Consider the following 18,403-nt stretch of genomic DNA (forward strand, 5'->3'; position numbering starts at 1 on the left):
TGATCCAAAATCGAAACCCTGACCCCAAATCCGGATCCTGGGCCCAATCTGGATCCTAATCCCAAATTGAAATGCTGACCTCAGTCTGGATCCTGACCCCAAATCCCAATCCTGATCCTAAATTGAAATGCTGACCCCAAATCCGGATCCTGACCCCAAATCCAGATCCTGATCCAAAATCGAAACCCTGACCCCAAATGTGAGCCCTGACCCCAAATCCGGATCCTGACCCCAAATCTGAGCCCCGACCCCAAATCTGGATCCTGAACCTAATTTGAGCCCCGACCCCAAATCCGGATCCTGAACCTAATTTGAGCCCTGACCCCAAATGTGAGCCCTGACCCCAAATCCGGATCCTGACCCCAAATGTGAGCCCTGACCCCAAATCCGGATCCTGACCCCAAATGTGAGCCCTGACCCCAAATCTGAGCCCCGACCCCAAATCCGGCCCCATCCACCCGCGCTGTCACGGCGGCTCCTGCCCCGCATCCTGGCTGGCCTCGAGCAGCAGCTCCTCCACGTCCCGCTCGTCCCGGCAGCAGCTCAGCTCTGAAACGACAGCAATCATTGGGATCACCAACGGGGATCCGATCCCATCTGTGACCCCATAGAGACATTTTGGATCTGATCCCATCTGTGACCCCATACAGACATTTGGGATCTGAGCCAAGCTGTGCCCCATGGGGACATTTGGGATTAGTCCCCCCCGTATCCCATTGGGGTCATTTAGGACCCCATCTCCCATTGGGGTCATTTAGGACCCCATCTCCCCCCGTATCCCACTGGGCTCATTTAGGACCCCATCCCCCCGTATCCCATTGGGTTCATTTAGGACCCCGTCCCCCCATATCCCATTGGGTTCATTTAGGACCTCGTCCCCCCGTATCCCATTGGGCTCATTTAGGACCCCATACCCCATAGGGCTCATTTAGGACCCCATCTCCCCCCATATCCCATTGGGCTCATTTAGGACCCCATCCCCCCGTATCCCATTGGGCTCATTTAGGACCCCATCTCCAATTGGGGTCATTTAGGACCCCATACCCCATAGGGCTCATTTAGGACCCCGTCCCCCCATATCCCATTGGGTTCATTTAGGACCCTGTATCCCATTGGGCTCATTTAGGACCCCATACCCCATTGGGCTCATTTAGGACCCCGTACCCCATAGGGCTCATTTAGGACCCCGTATCCCCCCACCCCCATACCGTGCTCAGCAGCGCAGCTCCCCGCTTTGCCATCGCCGTCGGGCAGCGCCCGGCCCAGCTCTGCCTTCAGCCCATTGGGCAGCATTGGGCCCCCGGCGGCCACCCTGCTGGTGGCCGTCCCAATGGTGGCCGTCCCCGTGGTGGTGACAGTCCCCCCGGTGGCCATCCCAAGGCTGGCGGCTGCCCCGTTGGTGGCCTCCTTGGTGGCCGTCCCCTCGGTGGCCATCGTCCCAATGGTGACAGTCCCAACGGTGGCCGTCGTCCCAACGGTGGCTGTCCCAGTGGCGGTGGTCCCACTGGTGGCCATTGTCCCACTGGTGGCCATCGCAGTGGTGGTGGCCGTCCCAATGGTGGAGGTTGGTCCCATTGGTGGTGGCCGTCCCAGTGTTGGCCATCCCACTGTTGGCCATCCCAATGGTGGCCGTCCCAATGGTGATGGATGTCCCAATGGTGGCCGTCCCAATGGTGGTGGATGTCCCAGTGGTGGCCGTCCCAATGGTGGCCATCCCAGTAGTGGCTGTCCCAATGGTGGCCGTCCCAATGGTGTTGGCCGTCCCAATGGTGTTGGCCATCCCAATGGTGGCCATCCCACTGTTGGCCGTCCCAATGGTGTTCATCTCATCAGCGGCCATCCCAATAGCGGCCATCCCAGCGTCGGCCATCCCAATGCTGACTGTCGCAGTGGTGGCCGTCCCAGTGGTGGTGCCGACCCCAATGGTGGCCGTCCCAATGCTGCCCATCCCAATGGTGGCCGTCCCATTGGCGCTGCCGATCCCAATGGTGGCCGTCCCGGTGCTGTCCGCCCCATTGGTGCTGCCTGTCCCAGTGATGCTGCCCGTCCCATTGCCGGTCCCGGTACTGCCCGTCCCACTGCCGGTGCCGGTCCCAGTGCTGCCCATCCCAATGCTGGCCGTCCCATTGCTGCCCGTCCCGGTGTCGGTGCCGGTCCCGGTGCTGGTCATCCCAATGCTGGCCGTCCCATTGCTGCCGGTCCCATTGGCGGTGCCGATCCCGGTGCCGTCCATCCCATTGGTGCTGTCTGTCCCATTGGTGCCGTCCATCCCATTGGTGCCATCCGTCCCATTGGTGCCGGCCGTCCCATTGGTGCCGGCCGTCCCGGTTCTGGTGCCGGTCCCGGTCCCAATGCCGGCCATCCCATCAGCGGTTCCGGTGCCGGTCCCGGTGCTACCGGTCCCGTTGGCGGTGCCCATCCCGGTCCCGGTCCCATTGGCGGTCCCGGTCCCAACGCTGCCCGTCCCATTGGCAGTCCCCGGTGCCGCTTCCGGTGCCGTTGGCGGTGCCGATCCCGGTGCCGGTGCCGGTTCCGCTCCCACCCCCCCCTCCGTGCTCACATCCGGCCCCGCTCTCCACGCGGGTCACCACGAACACCTTATGGCCCCTCCCGGGGCTGCTGACCAGAATGCGCTGCTGCTGCTGAGCCCGGGGGGGGGAAAATAGGGCTCTCCGCGGCGCCCCCCCCCGGTATCGGTGCCCCCCCCGGTATCGGCGCCCCCCCCTCCGGGGCTCCGGGCTCCGTCCCATCGCCCCCCCCCCGCCCCCCCTCATCCTCCGGATCCGAGCTGGAATCACTGCCCGCTCCGCTCCGTTCTCCGTCCCATCGCTGCCCCCCCCCGTCGGGGTCCCCGCCCGTCCCCCCCCCCGATGCCGGCCGTGCCGGGGGGGGGCGGCGGCTGCGTCTCCCCCTCGTGGCGCTCCCGGGCCAAAGCGAAGTTCCGTTTGCAGCCGCTCTGAATCTCGGCCAGCAGCGCCCGCTGCGTCTCAATGAAGCTTTTCACCTGGGGGGGGGGATTGAGCCACGTGGGGGGGAGGTTTGGGGGGGCGGAGGGGGGAATGAGGGGGGTGGGGAGAGGAAGAGGGGGACATCCCGACCCCCAACCCCCCATTGGGGACACCCATCCCCCTCCACACCCCCCCTCTGGGGACACCCATTCCCCCCCCCCCACGACCCCTCTTTGGGGACACTCCTCCCCCTCCATATCCCCCCCCCACATCCCCCTATCCTCTCCCCATCCCCCCCCACGTCCCCCATCTCCCCCCATACCCCTCCATCCCCCCCCCATACCCCCCCTTTCCCCCCCTCCATCCCCCCCACCCCCCCATGTCCCCCTACCCCCCCTCTATCCCACCCAATCCCCCCCCATATCCCCCCATTCCCCCCATCCCCATCTGCCCCCATGTCCCTCTATCCCCCCCTTCCCCCCCCAGCCCCCCCTTTCCCCCTCATTCCCCTTTCCCCCCCCATGTCCCCCTATCTCCCCCATCCCCCAATCTCCCCCCCCAATCCATGTCCCCCTATCCCTCCCCTGTCCCCCCTTTCCTCCCCCATCCCCACGTTCCCTCCCCTCCCTTTATCCCCCCCCACCCCGCATGTCCCCCTATCCCCCCCCCTTTCCTCCCCCATCCCCCCACTCCCCATTACTGAGCCCCCCCAATTACTGACCCCCCCCCCCATCTCACCGCCTCCTTTTTGGGGTTACTGCCCCCCCCCCCCCCCCCCATTACTGACCCCCCCCCATCTCACCGCCTCCTTTTTGGGGTTACTGACCCCCCCCCCCATTACTGACCCCCCCCCCCCATCTCACCGCCTCTTTTTTGGGGTTACTGACCCCCCCCCCCCCATCTCACCGCCTCCTTTTTGCGGTTTACTGCCCCCCCCCCCCCCATTACTGACCCCCCCCATCTCACCGCCTCCTTTTTGGGGCTACTGACCCCCCCCCCCATTAGTGACCCCCCCCCCCCATTACTGACCCCCCCCCCCCATCTCACCGCCTCCTTTTTAGGGTTACTGACCCCCCCCCATTACTGACCCCCCCCCCATTACTGACCCCCCCCCCCCCATCTCACCGCCTCCTTTTTGGGGTCCCTGTCCAGGTCGAGGCGCAGCAGGGACTGATTGACCTTCAGCGCCAGCGCCAGCGCCATCAGCCCCCCCGTTTTGATCTCGTTCTCCCTCAGGTCCAACCGCAGCAGCCGGGGGCTCTCAGCGATGAATTCGGCCACCGCCACCGCCCCTATGGGGGGGACACGGGGGGGGGCACCGTCAGACCTCAGGTATGAGCATCTTGGGGGGGGGGGGACCCCGAAATGGAGGTGGAGGGCCGGGAGCCCAATGCCAAGGGGTGAGACGGGCACGGCGACGTTGGGGTACCCGTTGGATCCCAATGAGGGCATTTTGTGGGGTCCCCAAGAGGTGACCGTGCCCAGGACCCCCATTCTATAGGGTGAGATGACCATGGTGACATTGGGGTCATTGGTGGATGCCATTTTTATAGGGTCTCCAAGAAGAGACAAAGCCCAGAACCCCAAACCCAACGGATGGAATGGCCATGGTGACGTTGGGGTACCCATTGGATCCCAACGAGGGCATTTTGTGGGGTCCCCAAGAGGTGACCGTGCCCAGGACCCCAAACCTGCGGTGCCATTGGGGTCACTCCTTGGATCCCAGCGACGGCACTTTGTAGGGTCCCCGAGAAGACCCCATACCCGCACCCACCCCACGCTTTGGGACCGGCCTCCTTGACGCCCGCTGCGGGACCCCATTGACGGCGTTCTATATACGGGATCCCTATGGGATCCACTCCCCCCACCCCATATCCCCCCACCCCATATCCCCCCCCACCTTCGCAGGTCAGTTTGGTGGAGGCCAACCCCAAACGCAGCACGGAGCGGTTCCCGATCAGCCCCGTCTTCAGGTTGCGCACCCCTTCGTTGCCAATGGGGTTGTGGCCCAGGTTCAGCGTCTCCAGGCTCTGAGCGTGGGGCTGTGGGGACAGCAGGGGGGACGTTGGGGACACCCCCAAACCGGGGAGGACGTTGGGGACATCTCAAGGCCTGGGGGGGACGTTGGGGATATACTGGGGACAGACTGGGGACATCCCGAAGCCTGGGGACAATGGGGACATCCCAAAGCCTGGGGACAATGGCGACACAATGGGGATATCCCAAAGCCTGGGGACAATGGCGACACAATGGGGACATCCCAAAGCCTGGGGGGGCGTTGGGGACATCTCAAGGCCTGGGGGGACGTTGGGGACATAATGGGGACACCCCAAGGCCTGGGGGGGGCGTTGGGGACGCATTGGGGACAGACTGGGGACATCCTGAAGCCTGGGGACAATGGGGACACAACGGGGACACAGTGGGGACCCCATAGGAGGGATATAGAAACACAGTGGGGTATGAGGACCCCATAGGGGGATATAGGGACACAGCGGGGATATAGGGAACCCATAGGGGGGATAAAGGGACACAATGGGGACACAGTGGAGACCCCATAGGGGGATATAGGGACACAGTGGGGATATAGGGAACCCTTCGGGGGATATAGGGACACAATGGGGAACCCACAGGGGGATATAGGGACACAGTGGGGAACCCATAGGGAGATATAGGGACACAGTGGGGATATAGGAACCCCATAGGGGGATACAGGAACATACGGGGGCTATGGGGACCCCATAGGGGGATATGGGGACACAATGGGGACACAGTGGGGACCCCATAGGGGGATATAGGGTACAGTGGGGATATGGGGACCCCAGGGGGGGATATGGGGACGCGATGGGGCCACTCACCAGGGTGACCCCCAGGTACGCCGTCCCCGCCTGTGTCACCTGGTTGTTCCACAGCACCAACGTCACCAAACCACGGCGCTGCTCCCGCAGCCCCTCACACAGATAGGCCAGGCCTGGGGGACACCGGAGTGATGGGCTGGGGGGGGACGGGGGGCTGGGGGGGTGGGGGGGGGAGGGGGGGACATGGGGGGGTGGGGGAGGATGGGGGGGGAGGGGGACATGGGGGGGTGGGGGGGGTGGGAGGGGGACATGGGGAATATGTGGGTTGGGGGCGGTGGGGATGATGGGGGGTGGGAGGGGGAAAAAGGGGGGGTGTGGGGGGTGTGGGGATGTGGGGTGGGGGGGGACATGGGGACTATGTGGGGTGGGGGGATGGGAGGGGGAAAAGGGGGGGTGGTGGGGTGTGAGGAAAGGGAGGGGTGGGGAGGGGGGGGTTGTGGGGTGGGAGGGGGACATGGGGAATATGTGGGGCGGGGGGGTGGGGGTGATGGGGGGTGGGGGGATGGGAGGGGGAAATGGGGGGGGTGGTGGGGGTGTGAGGAAAGGGAGGAGTGGGGGGAGTGGGGTGATGGGAGATTGGGGGGGTTTGGGGGGAGTTCGGAGTGATTTTGGGGAGATTTTGGGGGGTTTTCGGGGTGTTTGGGGGAGATTTTGGGGGGGGATTTTGGGGGGGTTTTGGTGACCATTTTGGGGAAGTTTGGGGGGTTTTGGGGTGATTTTAGGGAGATTTTGGGGTGTTTTGGGGGGTTTGGGAAGATTTTGGGGCCCTTTTGGGGAGGATTTTGGGGGTTTGGGGGAGATTCTGGGGGGTATTTTCGGGGGCATTTTGGGGGGGGTTGGGGGGATTCTGGGGGGATTTTGAGGGGGACGTTATGAGGGTTTGGGGGGGACTCTGGGGGGCTTTGGGGCTGTCCTTGGCAGGATCTGAGCAGGGATTTGGGGGTTCCCTGACCCAGATTGGGGCGCAGCCATCAGCACCTCCCCCACCCCACCCCAATTACAGCACCGCCTTCCGGGGCCGTCCCACATCATTAAGTGCCGAGCCCTAATTAAGCACCCAGAACGTGTCCAGCCTTAATTAAGGGCCCACAAAGCGTCACGCGTGCTTAATTAATGCCCGCAGGTCTGTTTATAGGGTGGGACGCGGAAATGGGGGGGCGGCCAAAAGTCCTCACCCCATTCCTGAGGTGGGGGGGTGGGAATGTGCGGGGGTCCTGGGAGGGGCTGGGGGGGCAGATTTGGGGGATTTGGGGTCAGATTTGGGGTGAGTGAGGTTGGGGCTGAGATTTGGGGGCATTTGGGGGGGATTTGGGGGTAATTGGGCTCAGATTTGGGGGGATTTGGGGTCAGATATCTGGGTGGGATTTGGGGTCCATCCCTGCAGGATTTGGGGGGGGGGATTTGTGGGGAGTTTGGGGGGTCCATCTCTGCAGGATTTGGGGGGAGTTTTGGGGTCCATCCATGCAGGATTTGAGGGGGAATTTGGGGGGAGTTTTGGGGTCCATCTCTGCAGGATTTGGGGGTCCACCCCTGCTGGATTTGGGGGGGGACTTAGGGGGTGTTTTGGGGTCCATCCCTGCAGGATTTGGGGGGAGATTTGTGGGGAGTTTGGGGGTCCATCTCTGCAGGATTTGGGGGGAGTTTTGGGGTCCATCCATGCAGGATTTGGGGGCAGTTTTGGGGTCCACCCCTGCTGGATTTGGGGGGAGTTTTGGGGTCCATCCATGCAGGATTTGGGGGGGGGAATTTGGGGGGAGTTTTGGGGTCCATCTCTGCAGGATTTGGGGTGGGTTTTGGGGTCCATCTCTGCAGGATTTGGGGGCAGTTTTGGGGTCCATCCATGCAGGATTTGGGGGCAGTTTTGGGGGTCCCCCCCTGAAGGATTTCGGGGGGTTTCTGCCCCTCCTCACCCGAGTCCAGGATGTGGTTGTTGCGGAGGTCCAGGATCTGGATGGAGCAGTTGAACTTGAGCAGGTTGCCCAGCTGCGCCGCGTCCTGCAGCCCGTTCAGCTTATTGTCAGCCAGGTACAGCTCCCGCAGCGTCACGTTCATCTTCAGGGCTGTGGCTGCGGGCAGAAAGGGGGGGTCTCAGCCCCAAATGGGGCCCTTTGAACCCTAAATGGGGCCATTGGAACCCAAAGTGGCCCTGGGGGGGGAGGGGGTGGGGGCAGAGTGGGGCTTAAAGGGGCAAAGTGGGGCTTAAAGGGGCAAAGCGCCCCCGTATGGTGGATGGAGGGAGAGGAGAGGGTTTGGGGTTGACATTCATCTTCAGGGCTGTGGATGTGGGCAGAAAGGGGGGGGTCTCAGCCCCAAATGGGGCCCTTTGAACCCTAAATGGGGCCATGTGAACCCAAAGTGGTCCTGGGGGGAGAGGGGGTGGGGGCAAAGTGGGGCTTAAAGGGGCAAAGCGCCCCCATATGGTGGATGTGGGGAGAGGGGAGGGTTTGGGGTTCACGGTCACCTTCAGGGCTGTGGCTGTGGGCAGAAAGGGGGGGTCTCAGCCCCAAATGGGGCCCTTTGAACCCTAAATGGCTGTGGGGGGGGAGGGGGTGGGGGCAAAGTGGGGCTTAAAGGGGCAAAGTGGGGCTTAAAGGGGCAAAGCGCCCCCATACGGTGGATGGAGGGAGAGGGTGGGGATTGGGGTTGATGTTCATCTTCAGGGCTGTGGATGTGGGCAGAAAGGGGGGGTCTCAGCCCCAAATGGGGCCCTTTGAACCCTAAATGGGGCCATGTGAACCCAAAGTGGTCCTGGGGGGAGAGGGGGTGGGGGCAAAGTGGGGCTTAAAGGGGCAAAGCGCCCCCATATGGTGGATGGATGGAGAGGGTGGGGATTGGGGTTGATGTTCATCTTCAGGGCTGTGGATGTGGGCAGAAAGGGGGGGTCTCAGCCCCAAATGGGGCCCTTTGAACCCAAAATAGGGCCATTTGAACCCTAAATGGCCATGGGGGGTGAGGGGGTGGGGGCAAAGTGGGGCTTAAAGGGGCAAAGTGGGGCTTAAAGGGGCAAAGCGCCCCCATATGGTGGATGTGGGGAGGGGGGAGGGTTTGGGGCTGAGGGTTTTGGGGTTCACGTTCATCTTCAGGGCTGTGGCTGGGTGCAGGGAGGGGGGGATCTGAGCCCAAAATGTCAGGGTCATTAGGGTCACTGGGGTCATTAGGGTCACTGGGATCAGGGTCATTAGGGTCATTAGGGTGATGAAGGTCAGGGTCATTAAGGTTGCTGTGGTCAGGGTCATTAGGGTCACTGGGGTCGGGATCATTAGGGCCACCAGGGTCATTACGGTGATGAGGGCCAGGGTCGTTACGGTCACTGGGGTCATAAGGGTCACTGGGGTCATTAGGGTCACTGGGGTCAGGGTCATTAGGGTCACTGGGGTCATTAGGGTCATAGAGTCATTAGCCTCACTGTGGTCAGGATGATTAGGGTCACTGGAGTCATTAGGGTCATAGGGGTCACAGAGGTCATTAGGGTCACTGGGGTCATTAGGGTGATGAGAGTCAGGGTCATTAGGGTCATAGGGATCATAGGGGTCACTGGGGTCATTAGGGTGAGGAGGGTCAGGGTCATTAGGATGACTGGGGTCATTAGGGTCATTAGGGTCAGGGCTCACCCAGCAGCATGAGGGGCCGCCCGGACAGGCTGGCGTTCTCCAGGTGCAGCACCACCAAACTGCTGCTGATGCGCAGCGCCCGCGCCACGAACGGCGCCGAGTGGTCCAGGAGGGGCGTCCCGCGGGCGTCCAGGTACTGCAGGCAGTTGGTCTGTGGGGAGAAGGGGTGGGGAGGGGGCTGCAGGGGGACCCCGCGCTGGGGGAGGGTCCTGGAAGGGCGTGGAACCATGGGATCCTGCAGTGGTTGGGTTGGAAGGGTCCTGGAAGGTCGTGGAACCATGGGATCCCACAGTGGTTGGGTTGGAAGGGTTCTGGAAGGTCATGGAACCATGGGATCCTACAATGATTGGACTGGAAGGATCCTGGAAGGGCGTGAAACCATGAGATTCTACAGGGGTTGGGTTGGAAGGGTCCTGGAAGGTCATGGAACCATGGGATCCCACAAGGATTGGGTTGGAAGGGTCCTGGAAGATCACACGACCGTGGGATCCTACAATGATTGGACTGGAAGGATCCTGGAAGGGCGTGGAACCATGAGATCCTACAGTGGTTGGGTTGGAAGGGTCCTGGAAGGGCACAGAACCATGGGATCCTACAGTAGTTGGGATGGAAGGGTCCTTGAAGATCACACGACCGTGGGATCCTACAAGGTTTGGGTTGGAAGGGTCCCTGAAGGCCATGGAACCATGGGATCCCACAGTGGTTGGGGTTGGAAAGGTCCTGGAAGATCACACGTCCACGGGATCCCACACACCCACCTTCCTCATCATGTGTGCGGCCGCCTGCCAGCCCCGCGTGCCGATGTGTTTGTTGCAGGAGATGTTGAGGTGCGTGGCCGACTCGTAGTACTCAATCATGTCAAACAGAGCCGAGGCGCCCTGCAGTGTGGGACCGGGGGAAAAGAGCATGAAAATGGGGCAGGAAGGTGGAAATCGGAGATTGGAACGGCCAAAATGGGGCAGGAAGGTGGAAATCGGAGATTGGAACGGCCAAAATGGGGCAGAAAGGTGGAAATTGGAGATTGGAATGGCCAAAATGGGGCAGAAAGGTGGAAATTGGAAATTGGAATGGCCAAAATGGGGCAGAAAGGTGGAAATTGGAGGTTAGGATGGCCAAAATGGGGCAGAAAGGTGGAAAATGGAGATTGGAATGGGCAAAATGGGGCAGAAAGGTGGAAAATGGAGGTTAGGATGGCCAAAATGGGGCAGAAAGGTGGAAAATGGAGATAGGAATGGCCAAAATGGGGCAGAAAGGTGGAAAATGGAGATTGGAATGGGCAAAATGGGGCAGAAAGGTGGAAATGGGAGATTGGAATGGCCAAAATGGGGCAGAAAGGTGGAAATTGGAGATTGGAACGGCCAAAATGGGGCAGAAAGGTGGAAAATGGAGGTTAGGATGGCCAAAATGGGGCAGAAAGGTGGAAATCGAAGATTGGAATGGCCAAAATGGGGCAGAAAGGTGGAAATGGGAGATTGGAATGGCCAAAATGGGGCAGAAAGGTGGAAATGGGAGATTGGAATGGCCAAAATGGGGCAGAAAGGTGGAAATGGGAGATTGGAATGGCCAAAATGGGGCAGAAAGGTGGAAATTGGAGGTTAGGATGGCCAAAATGGGGCAGAAAGGTGGAAAATGGAGATTGGAATGGGCAAAATGGGGCAGAAAGGTGGAAAATGGAGGTTAGGATGGCCAAAATGGGGCAGAAAGGTGGAAAATGGAGATAGGAATGGCCAAAATGGGGCAGAAAGGTGGAAAATGGAGATTGGAATGGGCAAAATGGGGCAGAAAGGTGGAAATGGGAGATTGGAATGGCCAAAATGGGGCAGAAAGGTGGAAATTGGAGATTGGAACGGCCAAAATGGGGCAGAAACGTGGAAAATGGAGGTTAGGATGGCCAAAATGGGGCAGAAAGGTGGAAATCGAAGATTGGAATGGCCAAAATGGGGCAGAAAGGTGGAAATGGGAGATTGGAATGGCCAAAATGGGGCAGAAAGGTGGAAAATGGAGATTGGAATGGGCAAAATGGGGCAGAAAGGTGGAAATTGGAGATTGGAACGGCCAAAATGGGGCAGAAAGGTGGAAAATGGAGGTTAGGATGGCCAAAATGGGGCAGAAAGGTGGAAATCGAAGATTGGAATGGCCAAAATGGGGCAGAAAGGTGGAAATGGGAGATTGGAATGGCCAAAATGGGGCAGAAAGGTGGAAAATGGAGATTGGAATGGGCAAAATGGGGCAGAAAGGTGGAAAATGGAGATTGGAATGGCCAAAATGGGGCAGAAAGGTGGAAATCGAAGATTGGAATGGGCAAAATGGGGCAGAAAGGTGGAAAATGGAGATTGGAATGGCCAAAATGGGGCAGAGATGTGAAAAGCTCTGGCTCCCCCCTGGCGGCCCACAGCTCCCTGCTGGTGGCCCACGTAGGGTTTGACTTCTGGCTGACCCCACACGGGGCCAACAGTTGGACCCTACGGCCCCACGGCTCCTCCTGTGGGGCTGCTGTGTGACAGCGCCCGCCGCCGTCGGCCCCCACAGCGCAGCAAACCCTTCTTAACCATTTCTTGTGGTTTTTAACCTCATCCGCTTCCTCGCCGGGTGCAGAAATGACCACAAAACCCACTGAGGCTGCACTGAGTCAGAAGGAGAACCGCAGGGAGGCGCAGCCCGCACCACTTACGTCCTCATCCAGGCTCGTCTGCTCCAAGTCAACGATCTTGAACTGCACCCTCTTGAAGATCTCCTCCAGCGCCTCGCACGCCTTGTAGTCCAGCTTCTCCCCTGCGGGAAGAGAAAAGCCAACAGAATCGGGGAGTTTGGAGGTGGAATGGGGAATTTCTGCCGTGTTCGGGGACTGCGGGCGGTCGGCGTGTGGGAAAAGAGGGGAGGGGGCTTCAGGGCCTGGGACCCCGCAGATGGGAGGTGCACTTGTTGTTCTGTGGATGTAAAGATCGTGGGATCCTACAGATGGTTGGGTTGGAAGGGACCTATGGGGTCATGGAGCCATGGGATCCTACAATGGTTGGGTCGGTATGGACCTTTAGGATCACAAAACCATGGGATCCTACAATGGTTGGGTTGGAAGGGACTTTTAGGGTCACACAACCATGGGATCCTACAATGGTTGGGTTGGAAGGGTCCTTTAGGATCACACAACCATGGGATCCTACAATGGTTGGGTTGGAAGGGACTTTTAGGGTCACACAACCATGGGATCCTACAATGGTTGTGTTGGAAGGGACCTCTAGGGTCACACAACCATGGGATCCTACAATGGTTGGGTTGGAAGGGACTTTTAGGGTCACACAACCATGGGATCCTACAATGGTTGGGTTGGAAGTCCTTTAGGATCACACAACCATGGGATCCTACAATGGTTGGGTTGGAAGGGACTTTTAGGGTCACACAACCATGGGATCCTACAATGGTTGGGTTGGAAGTCCTTTAGGACCACACAACCATGGGATCCTACAATGGTTGGGTTGGAAGTCCTTTAGGACCACACAACCATGGGATCCTACAACAGAAGCAAGAAAAGGAAAGGGAGAACCAAAACCTCAACATTTTAACTCAAAGGACGGCAACAGAACCCCCCCCCAAAAAAAGAGTTTTTTTCTGGGGTCGTTTGGGCAAACTGTGGGGCACCCCACTGAACTGAAGGGTGAACGACGTGAAATCCCAATACGGCCCCAAATGTGGGGAGATGAATTTCAGTTCCAAAGGCACTCACCTTTGAGATCCAAGCAGTCAATCCTGGGAGCCAAGTCCTTAAAATCCTGGAAAAGAGCGAAACGCAGCATTTTAACCCCAGAAATATGGGGGGGGGACCCTAAAAGGAGGAGAAAACACCACAAATGGGGTCAATCCCAAAGCTGGGAGCAGCTCTGGGCATCACACAGCGGCGTTCGCTAACGGGGAGAGCTCTCAAATGGGGTTTTAGTTGGCGGGGCAATGAATCCATATAGGAACGCTTCCATCCCAAAAGAGCAGCAGGGAAAACAAGGCTGACCCCAAGGCAAAGCATTAGGGGCAATGAGGCAAACTCAGCCCTAATGAACTCGGTCCCTAATTAGGGCCGTGGGGCAGGAAGCACAACACGGGGCACGGAGATCGGGTTCCACGCGCTCTACCTGGATCTGCTTGAGGAGTTTGGGGATCTGCTTGCAGCTCAGCTTCTGGCAGGCCTGCTTGTAGGCGCTGATGATCTCTTCCACCGTCACGTTTTGGGCTGAAAAAGCACACAATTGGGGCTGCGGTTAAGGAGGCAGAAGGCCGGGTCCTCCACGGGACCATAGAGATGGGCGGCACCCAAAGAGGAGCAGCAGAGGGAACACACTGACCTACGGACCCCAACTCCTGCCATGAATGGGGCTTTATTCTACTAATTGACCCCACTGTTGACCCCATTGTTGACCCCGATGTTCCCCATTAACGAGGCTTTATTCTACTAATAAAGACCTACTGACCCCAATGTTCCCCATTAATGGGGCTTTACGCCACTAATAATGACCCATTGACTCCAGTGTTCCCGACTAATAGGGCTTTACTTCACTAATGACGACCCACTGACCTGCAGACCCCAATATTCCCCATTAATAGGGCTTTATTCTACCAATAATGACCCACTGACCCCAATGTTCCCCATTAACGGGGCTTTACTCCACTAACGATGACCCATTGACCTGCAGACCCCAAACACCACAACAGAGCCCATAGGGACACCAAAATGAACGCCCAGGACATCAAAACAGAGCCCTGGGGGAACCCCAAACTCAGAGCTCCAAAGGGCCCCAAAACGGAGCCATTGGGAACCCTAAAAATAGAGGCAAGGGTGACCCCAAAACAGAGCCCTGGGGGACCTCAAAATGGAGCCCTGGGGGAACCCAAATGAGCCACGGAGGATCCCCAAATGGAACCACGGAGCCCCAAAAACAGAATCGTGGGGGACACCAAAATGGAGCCATTGGGAACCCTAAAAACGGAGCCCTGGAGGACCCCAAAACGGAGCAGGGGCTGCAAGATGGGAGCGGTGTGGTAACCTAAGATGGCACGGGAAGGAGAGCCCGATCCCACAGCTCGTTAATAAGAAATTAACAGAAGGAATAATTGATGCTCATCAGCAAAGGCTGCAGAGGAAGGAGATCGCATGTGGGAAGCCGATACGGGTCGTTAGCGAGGGAACTCATTAACGAGCTCATTTAGAGCAGTGTGCTCACAGAAGGCAGGATCCTACAACGGTTGGGGTGGGTGGGACCTATGGGGTCATGGAACGATAGGATCATACAGTGGTTGGGGTGGGTTAGGATCTATGGGGTCATGGAACCATGGGATCCTACAACGGTTGGGGTGGGTGGGACCTATGGGGTCATGGAACCATGGGATCCTACAATGGTTTGGGGGGGGGGGGGGGAGGGGACCTATGGGGTCATGGATCCTCATAGGGTTTGGCTCCATACCGAACGGGGTCAGTCCTGACACCCAGTTTGGGTCCCGCAATAATCCCAGTTGAGGACCCACAGAGCCCACATTTTAGGACCCGCTGCAGCCCCATTTTGGGACCCACGGAGCCTCAGATTCAGACCCGCCAAAGTCCCCTTTCTGAGCCCCGCGGAGCCCCCATTCCAGGCCCCACTGAGGACCCCGTTTGGGACCCCCCAAAGCCCCCAATGTGGGCTCCATGGATCCCGGATAGGAACCCACTTCGGCTTCCACCCCAATTCAGGACCTACGGAGCCCCACCGCCACCCTCAGCCTGGGCCCCACCGGGCCCCATTTAGGACCCACGGAGTTCCAGACCCACCAATACCCCCCCATGGGCCCCACACAACCCCCGTTTCGGACCCCGCAGACCCCCATCTCGGGCCCCACTGAGGCCCCACTGCGTACCCCCACAGAGCCCCCATTGCGGACCCCAACGCAGACCCAATCCGGTACCCGCGGCACCTCAGCTCCAAGCTTATAAAGACGCCGCTTCGGCCCCCACGTTGGGACCCACGGAGCCCCCCCGGTTCGGATCCCGCCGGGCCCAACCCCGGCCCACACAGCCAGCCCTCCCCCCCTCCCCCGCCCGTTACCGTGTCTCCACGGATCCTTGGGCTCCACCGCCCCGGATACGATGTCCTCATCGGACGGGAAGGTGACCCGCTTGGCGCCGGGCCGCAGCCTCCCGTCCTCGGCCCCCGGGGGCCCCGGGTTGGGCTCCATGGTCTCACCGGGGCATGGCGGGGCCGGGCCGGGCCGCAGCCGCCGCGCAGCGGAGCGGGGCCGCTCGCTGAGCGTCCGCCACCGCACTTTCGCCACTACCGCAGGCACCCCACCATCAAATTAGTTATGTTAAAAAAAAAAAAAAAAAAACACCACGAGGACACGGCGGGGGCGCGCAGAGCTGGCGGCGCTCTTTGCTTGGTTTTATTCTGCTTTCTTCTAGGCCGCGCCGCGAGGCTCGCGGCGAATCTGCGGCGGCGAATCGGCACACGCGGCGCTGCCGCCGCACTTTCGTCATAACGGGGAGAAACGGTCATTGAAATAGTCATTAAAAAGAAACGCGGTGAGGAGGGGTTCCAAAAACACCGGGAAGCGGAAGGTTGGAGAAGGGTGATCGATCACTGGCTAGAACGGCGCACAACCGAATGGCGAATGTGCGGGAAGCGAATACGCCGCCTACGGGGTAAGCAGCGCAGAGTGATGACGTAAGCAGGAAGCGCGAGCGGGAAGCGCGGCGCGTGAATCGCAGCCGAAAGTGCGGCTGAGGGGCGCCGAGCGGAGGTGTGGAGGGGGGGTCAGAGGTCACGGAGGGGTCAGAGGTCACGGGGGGGGACTATTGGGGGGTCTTGGTTGGGAAAAGGTTCTGCGGGGGGGTCCGAGGGCTTATGGGGGGGGGGGGCAGAGGCCTCAGGAGGGGTCCTGGGGGGGCCACAGACCTATGGGGGGGGCTGAGGTCTGTAGGGGTGCTCTGGAGGGGGGTTGGAGGTCTATGGGGCAGGCACGGGTCTTGGGGGGGGGGGGGTTATTGGGGCACGTAGTGGTCCATGGGGGGGATGTTGGGGGGTGATTGGGGGGCACAGAGGGGTCTGGGGGGGTTCTTGGAGGTTTAGGAGTCGGTGGGGGAATTATTTGGGGAGGGGGGGGGGCAGAGAGCGGTGGGGGTTTCTGAGGAGGCCGTATGAGGTCTATGGGGAGATCAAGGGGTGGCAAAGATGTCTCTGGGGGAGGTTTTGGGGGGGGGGCTCTGAGGAGTCCATTGGGGAGGTACGAGGTGTTGGGGGGGTCATAGGGGGTGTAGAGATCCATGGGGGGGTCTGGGGGGGTTACTGGGGGGCCCAGAGGGCTCTGAGAGGGGGTGTTATGGGGGTAGATGATTGGGGGGGGGGCTCTGGGGGGGTATATTGGGGGGTACCAAGTGTGTGGGAGGGTCGGGGGGGGCACAGCGGCTTTTGGGGGGGTGTGAGGGATATGGGGGTGGGGGGGGTGCTGTGTGTCATTGTGGGGGGGGCTTTTGGGGGTGCGTGAGTGATATGGGAGGTGGGGGGGTTGCTGTGAGAGTGTCATTGTGGGGGGGCACTTATGGGGGTGGGGGGGTGCTGTGTGTCATTGTGGGAGGCAAAGGCCTGGGGGGGCTTTGGGGGGGGGGTTGTGAGTTATATGGGGGTGCTGTGTGTATGTCATTGTGGGGGGGGGCTTTTGGGGGGTGTGGGGGTGATATGGGGGTGGGGGGCTTGCTGTGTGTGTGGGGGTGGACAGCAGGTTTTGGGTCCTGCTTTATATGGGGGCCCACACTGAGCAGCCCCCCCAACCCCCTCCTCCTCAACCTCTACCCCCCTCCCCCCCCCTTTCAGCCCCATGGCCGTCCCTGTGAGTGTCCTCCGCCTCCCACGCGGCCCCGACGGCTCCGGCCGTGGCTTCGGCCCCTCAACCCAACGCCCCCGCCGTGACCCCCCCCCCGAAGTGACGGAGGCGACGAGAGCCATTCAGAGAGCGAGGGCAGCCCTGCGCCGGCGCTTCCTCCTCTGCCTGGTGGCGGCTCGGGGACAAAGGGTGACGTTTGTCCTCTGTCAACGCGTCCGGGTCAACGCCGTGCTGGGGGCTGCGTGGGTCCCCGGTGGGACGGAGGGCGGTGGGAGCGATGGAGGCGCGGCCGTGGCCTTCCAAGTGGACGCTCTGCAGACCCCCCTGGGGGTGCAGAAGGCCGCGTTGTTGAGGGGGGGGGACGTGGTGGCGTTCGGGTTCCAGGTGGGGGGGAAATGAGGGGAGGGAATGAGGTGAGGGGGAGGAAATAGGGAGAGGAAATGGGGGAACGGTGGGGAAACGAAGGGAGGAAATGGAGAGGAGAGGGTGGGGGGGGATGGGGTGGTGTTTGGGTTCCAGGTGGGGGGAAAATGAGGAGGGGGGGGGAGGGGGGATTAATGGGGAAATGAGGGGAGGGAATGAGGTGGGGGGGGGAAATAGGGAGGGGAAATGGGGGAACGGTGGGGAAATGAAGGGAGGAAATGGAGAGGTGGGGGTGGGGGGGATGGGGTGGGGAATGGGGAGAGGAAATGGGAGAATGGTGGGGAAATAAGTGGGGAAATGAAGGGAGGTGGGGGGGTGGGGGGGTGGGGAATGGTGGGGGAAGGGGGAGAGGAAATGGGGGAATGATGGGGAAATAGGGAGAGGAAATGGAATGATGGGGAAATGGGGGAAGGAAATGGGGAATGATGGGTGAAGGGGGAGGAGAAATGGAGCAATGGAGAGGAATGGGAGAAGTGAGAAATGGGTGGGGGGGGAAATGGGTGGGGAGGTGGGAAATAACGGGGAAGTGGGTGGGAAAATGGGAAATAATGGGGAGATGGGGAGGTGAAGAAATGAGTTGGGAAACGGATTGGAAAATGAGAGGAATGGGAAAAGAGGGAAATGGAACCAAACGGGTGTGGCAGTGGGGCGGTAAGGGGGGAAATGGGGAAATGGGTGGGAAAGAGGAAAAAGGGAACGGGAAATGGGCGGGGAAAAGGATGGACGGCGC

General features: G+C 60.3%; 2 protein-coding genes across 2 annotated transcripts; one reads left to right on the plus strand and one right to left on the minus strand.

The window, feature by feature from the left end:
- Positions 1-373: 373 nt before the first annotated feature.
- On the minus strand, positions 374-15,665 carry PPP1R37 (protein phosphatase 1 regulatory subunit 37). Its single transcript, XM_046905093.1, has 15 exons — positions 15,480-15,665; positions 13,536-13,633; positions 13,136-13,181; positions 12,086-12,186; positions 10,173-10,292; positions 9,415-9,565; positions 7,714-7,869; positions 5,804-5,916; positions 4,849-4,990; positions 4,074-4,240; positions 2,802-3,004; positions 2,398-2,769; positions 1,574-2,330; positions 1,209-1,344; positions 374-549 (listed from the first exon to the last, which is right to left on the minus strand). Exons 1-15 carry the CDS (start codon positions 15,607-15,609, stop codon positions 467-469), a joined length of 2,775 nt encoding a protein of 924 aa, XP_046761049.1. The 5' UTR covers positions 15,610-15,665; the 3' UTR covers positions 374-466.
- A 250-nt stretch (positions 15,666-15,915) lies between these two features.
- On the plus strand, positions 15,916-17,649 carry GEMIN7 (gem nuclear organelle associated protein 7). The gene is made up of 2 exons (XM_025144521.2): positions 15,916-16,072; positions 17,241-17,649. The coding sequence occupies exons 1-2, from the start codon at positions 16,035-16,037 to the stop codon at positions 17,647-17,649; spliced, it is 447 nt and encodes a 148-aa protein (XP_025000289.2). The 5' UTR covers positions 15,916-16,034.
- The last annotated feature ends 754 nt before the right edge of the window (positions 17,650-18,403 follow it).

The sequence above is a fragment of the Gallus gallus genome, chromosome 38 (genome assembly GCF_016699485.2).
Source record: "Gallus gallus isolate bGalGal1 chromosome 38, bGalGal1.mat.broiler.GRCg7b, whole genome shotgun sequence".
Classification (NCBI taxonomy): Eukaryota; Metazoa; Chordata; class Aves; order Galliformes; family Phasianidae; genus Gallus; species Gallus gallus.

Excerpts from the sequence above, each read along its gene's own strand:
- PPP1R37 (XM_046905093.1), bottom strand. The coding sequence starts at position 15,609 with ATGGAGCCCAACCCGGGGCCCCCGGGGGCCGAGGACGGGAGGCTGCGG. Across the intron at positions 4,241-4,848 it reads CACCAAACTGACCTGCGAAG|GGGCGGTGGCGGTGGCCGAA; the intron begins GTGGGGGGGGAT and ends TCCCCCCCATAG. Across the intron at positions 550-1,208 it reads GAGCTGCGCTGCTGAGCACG|AGCTGAGCTGCTGCCGGGAC; the intron begins GTATGGGGGTGG and ends CTGTCGTTTCAG.
- GEMIN7 (XM_025144521.2), top strand. The coding sequence starts at position 16,035 with ATGGCGAATGTGCGGGAAGCGAATACGCCGCCTACGGG. Across the intron at positions 16,073-17,240 it reads GCGAATACGCCGCCTACGGG|CCCCATGGCCGTCCCTGTGA; the intron begins GTAAGCAGCGCA and ends CCCCCCTTTCAG.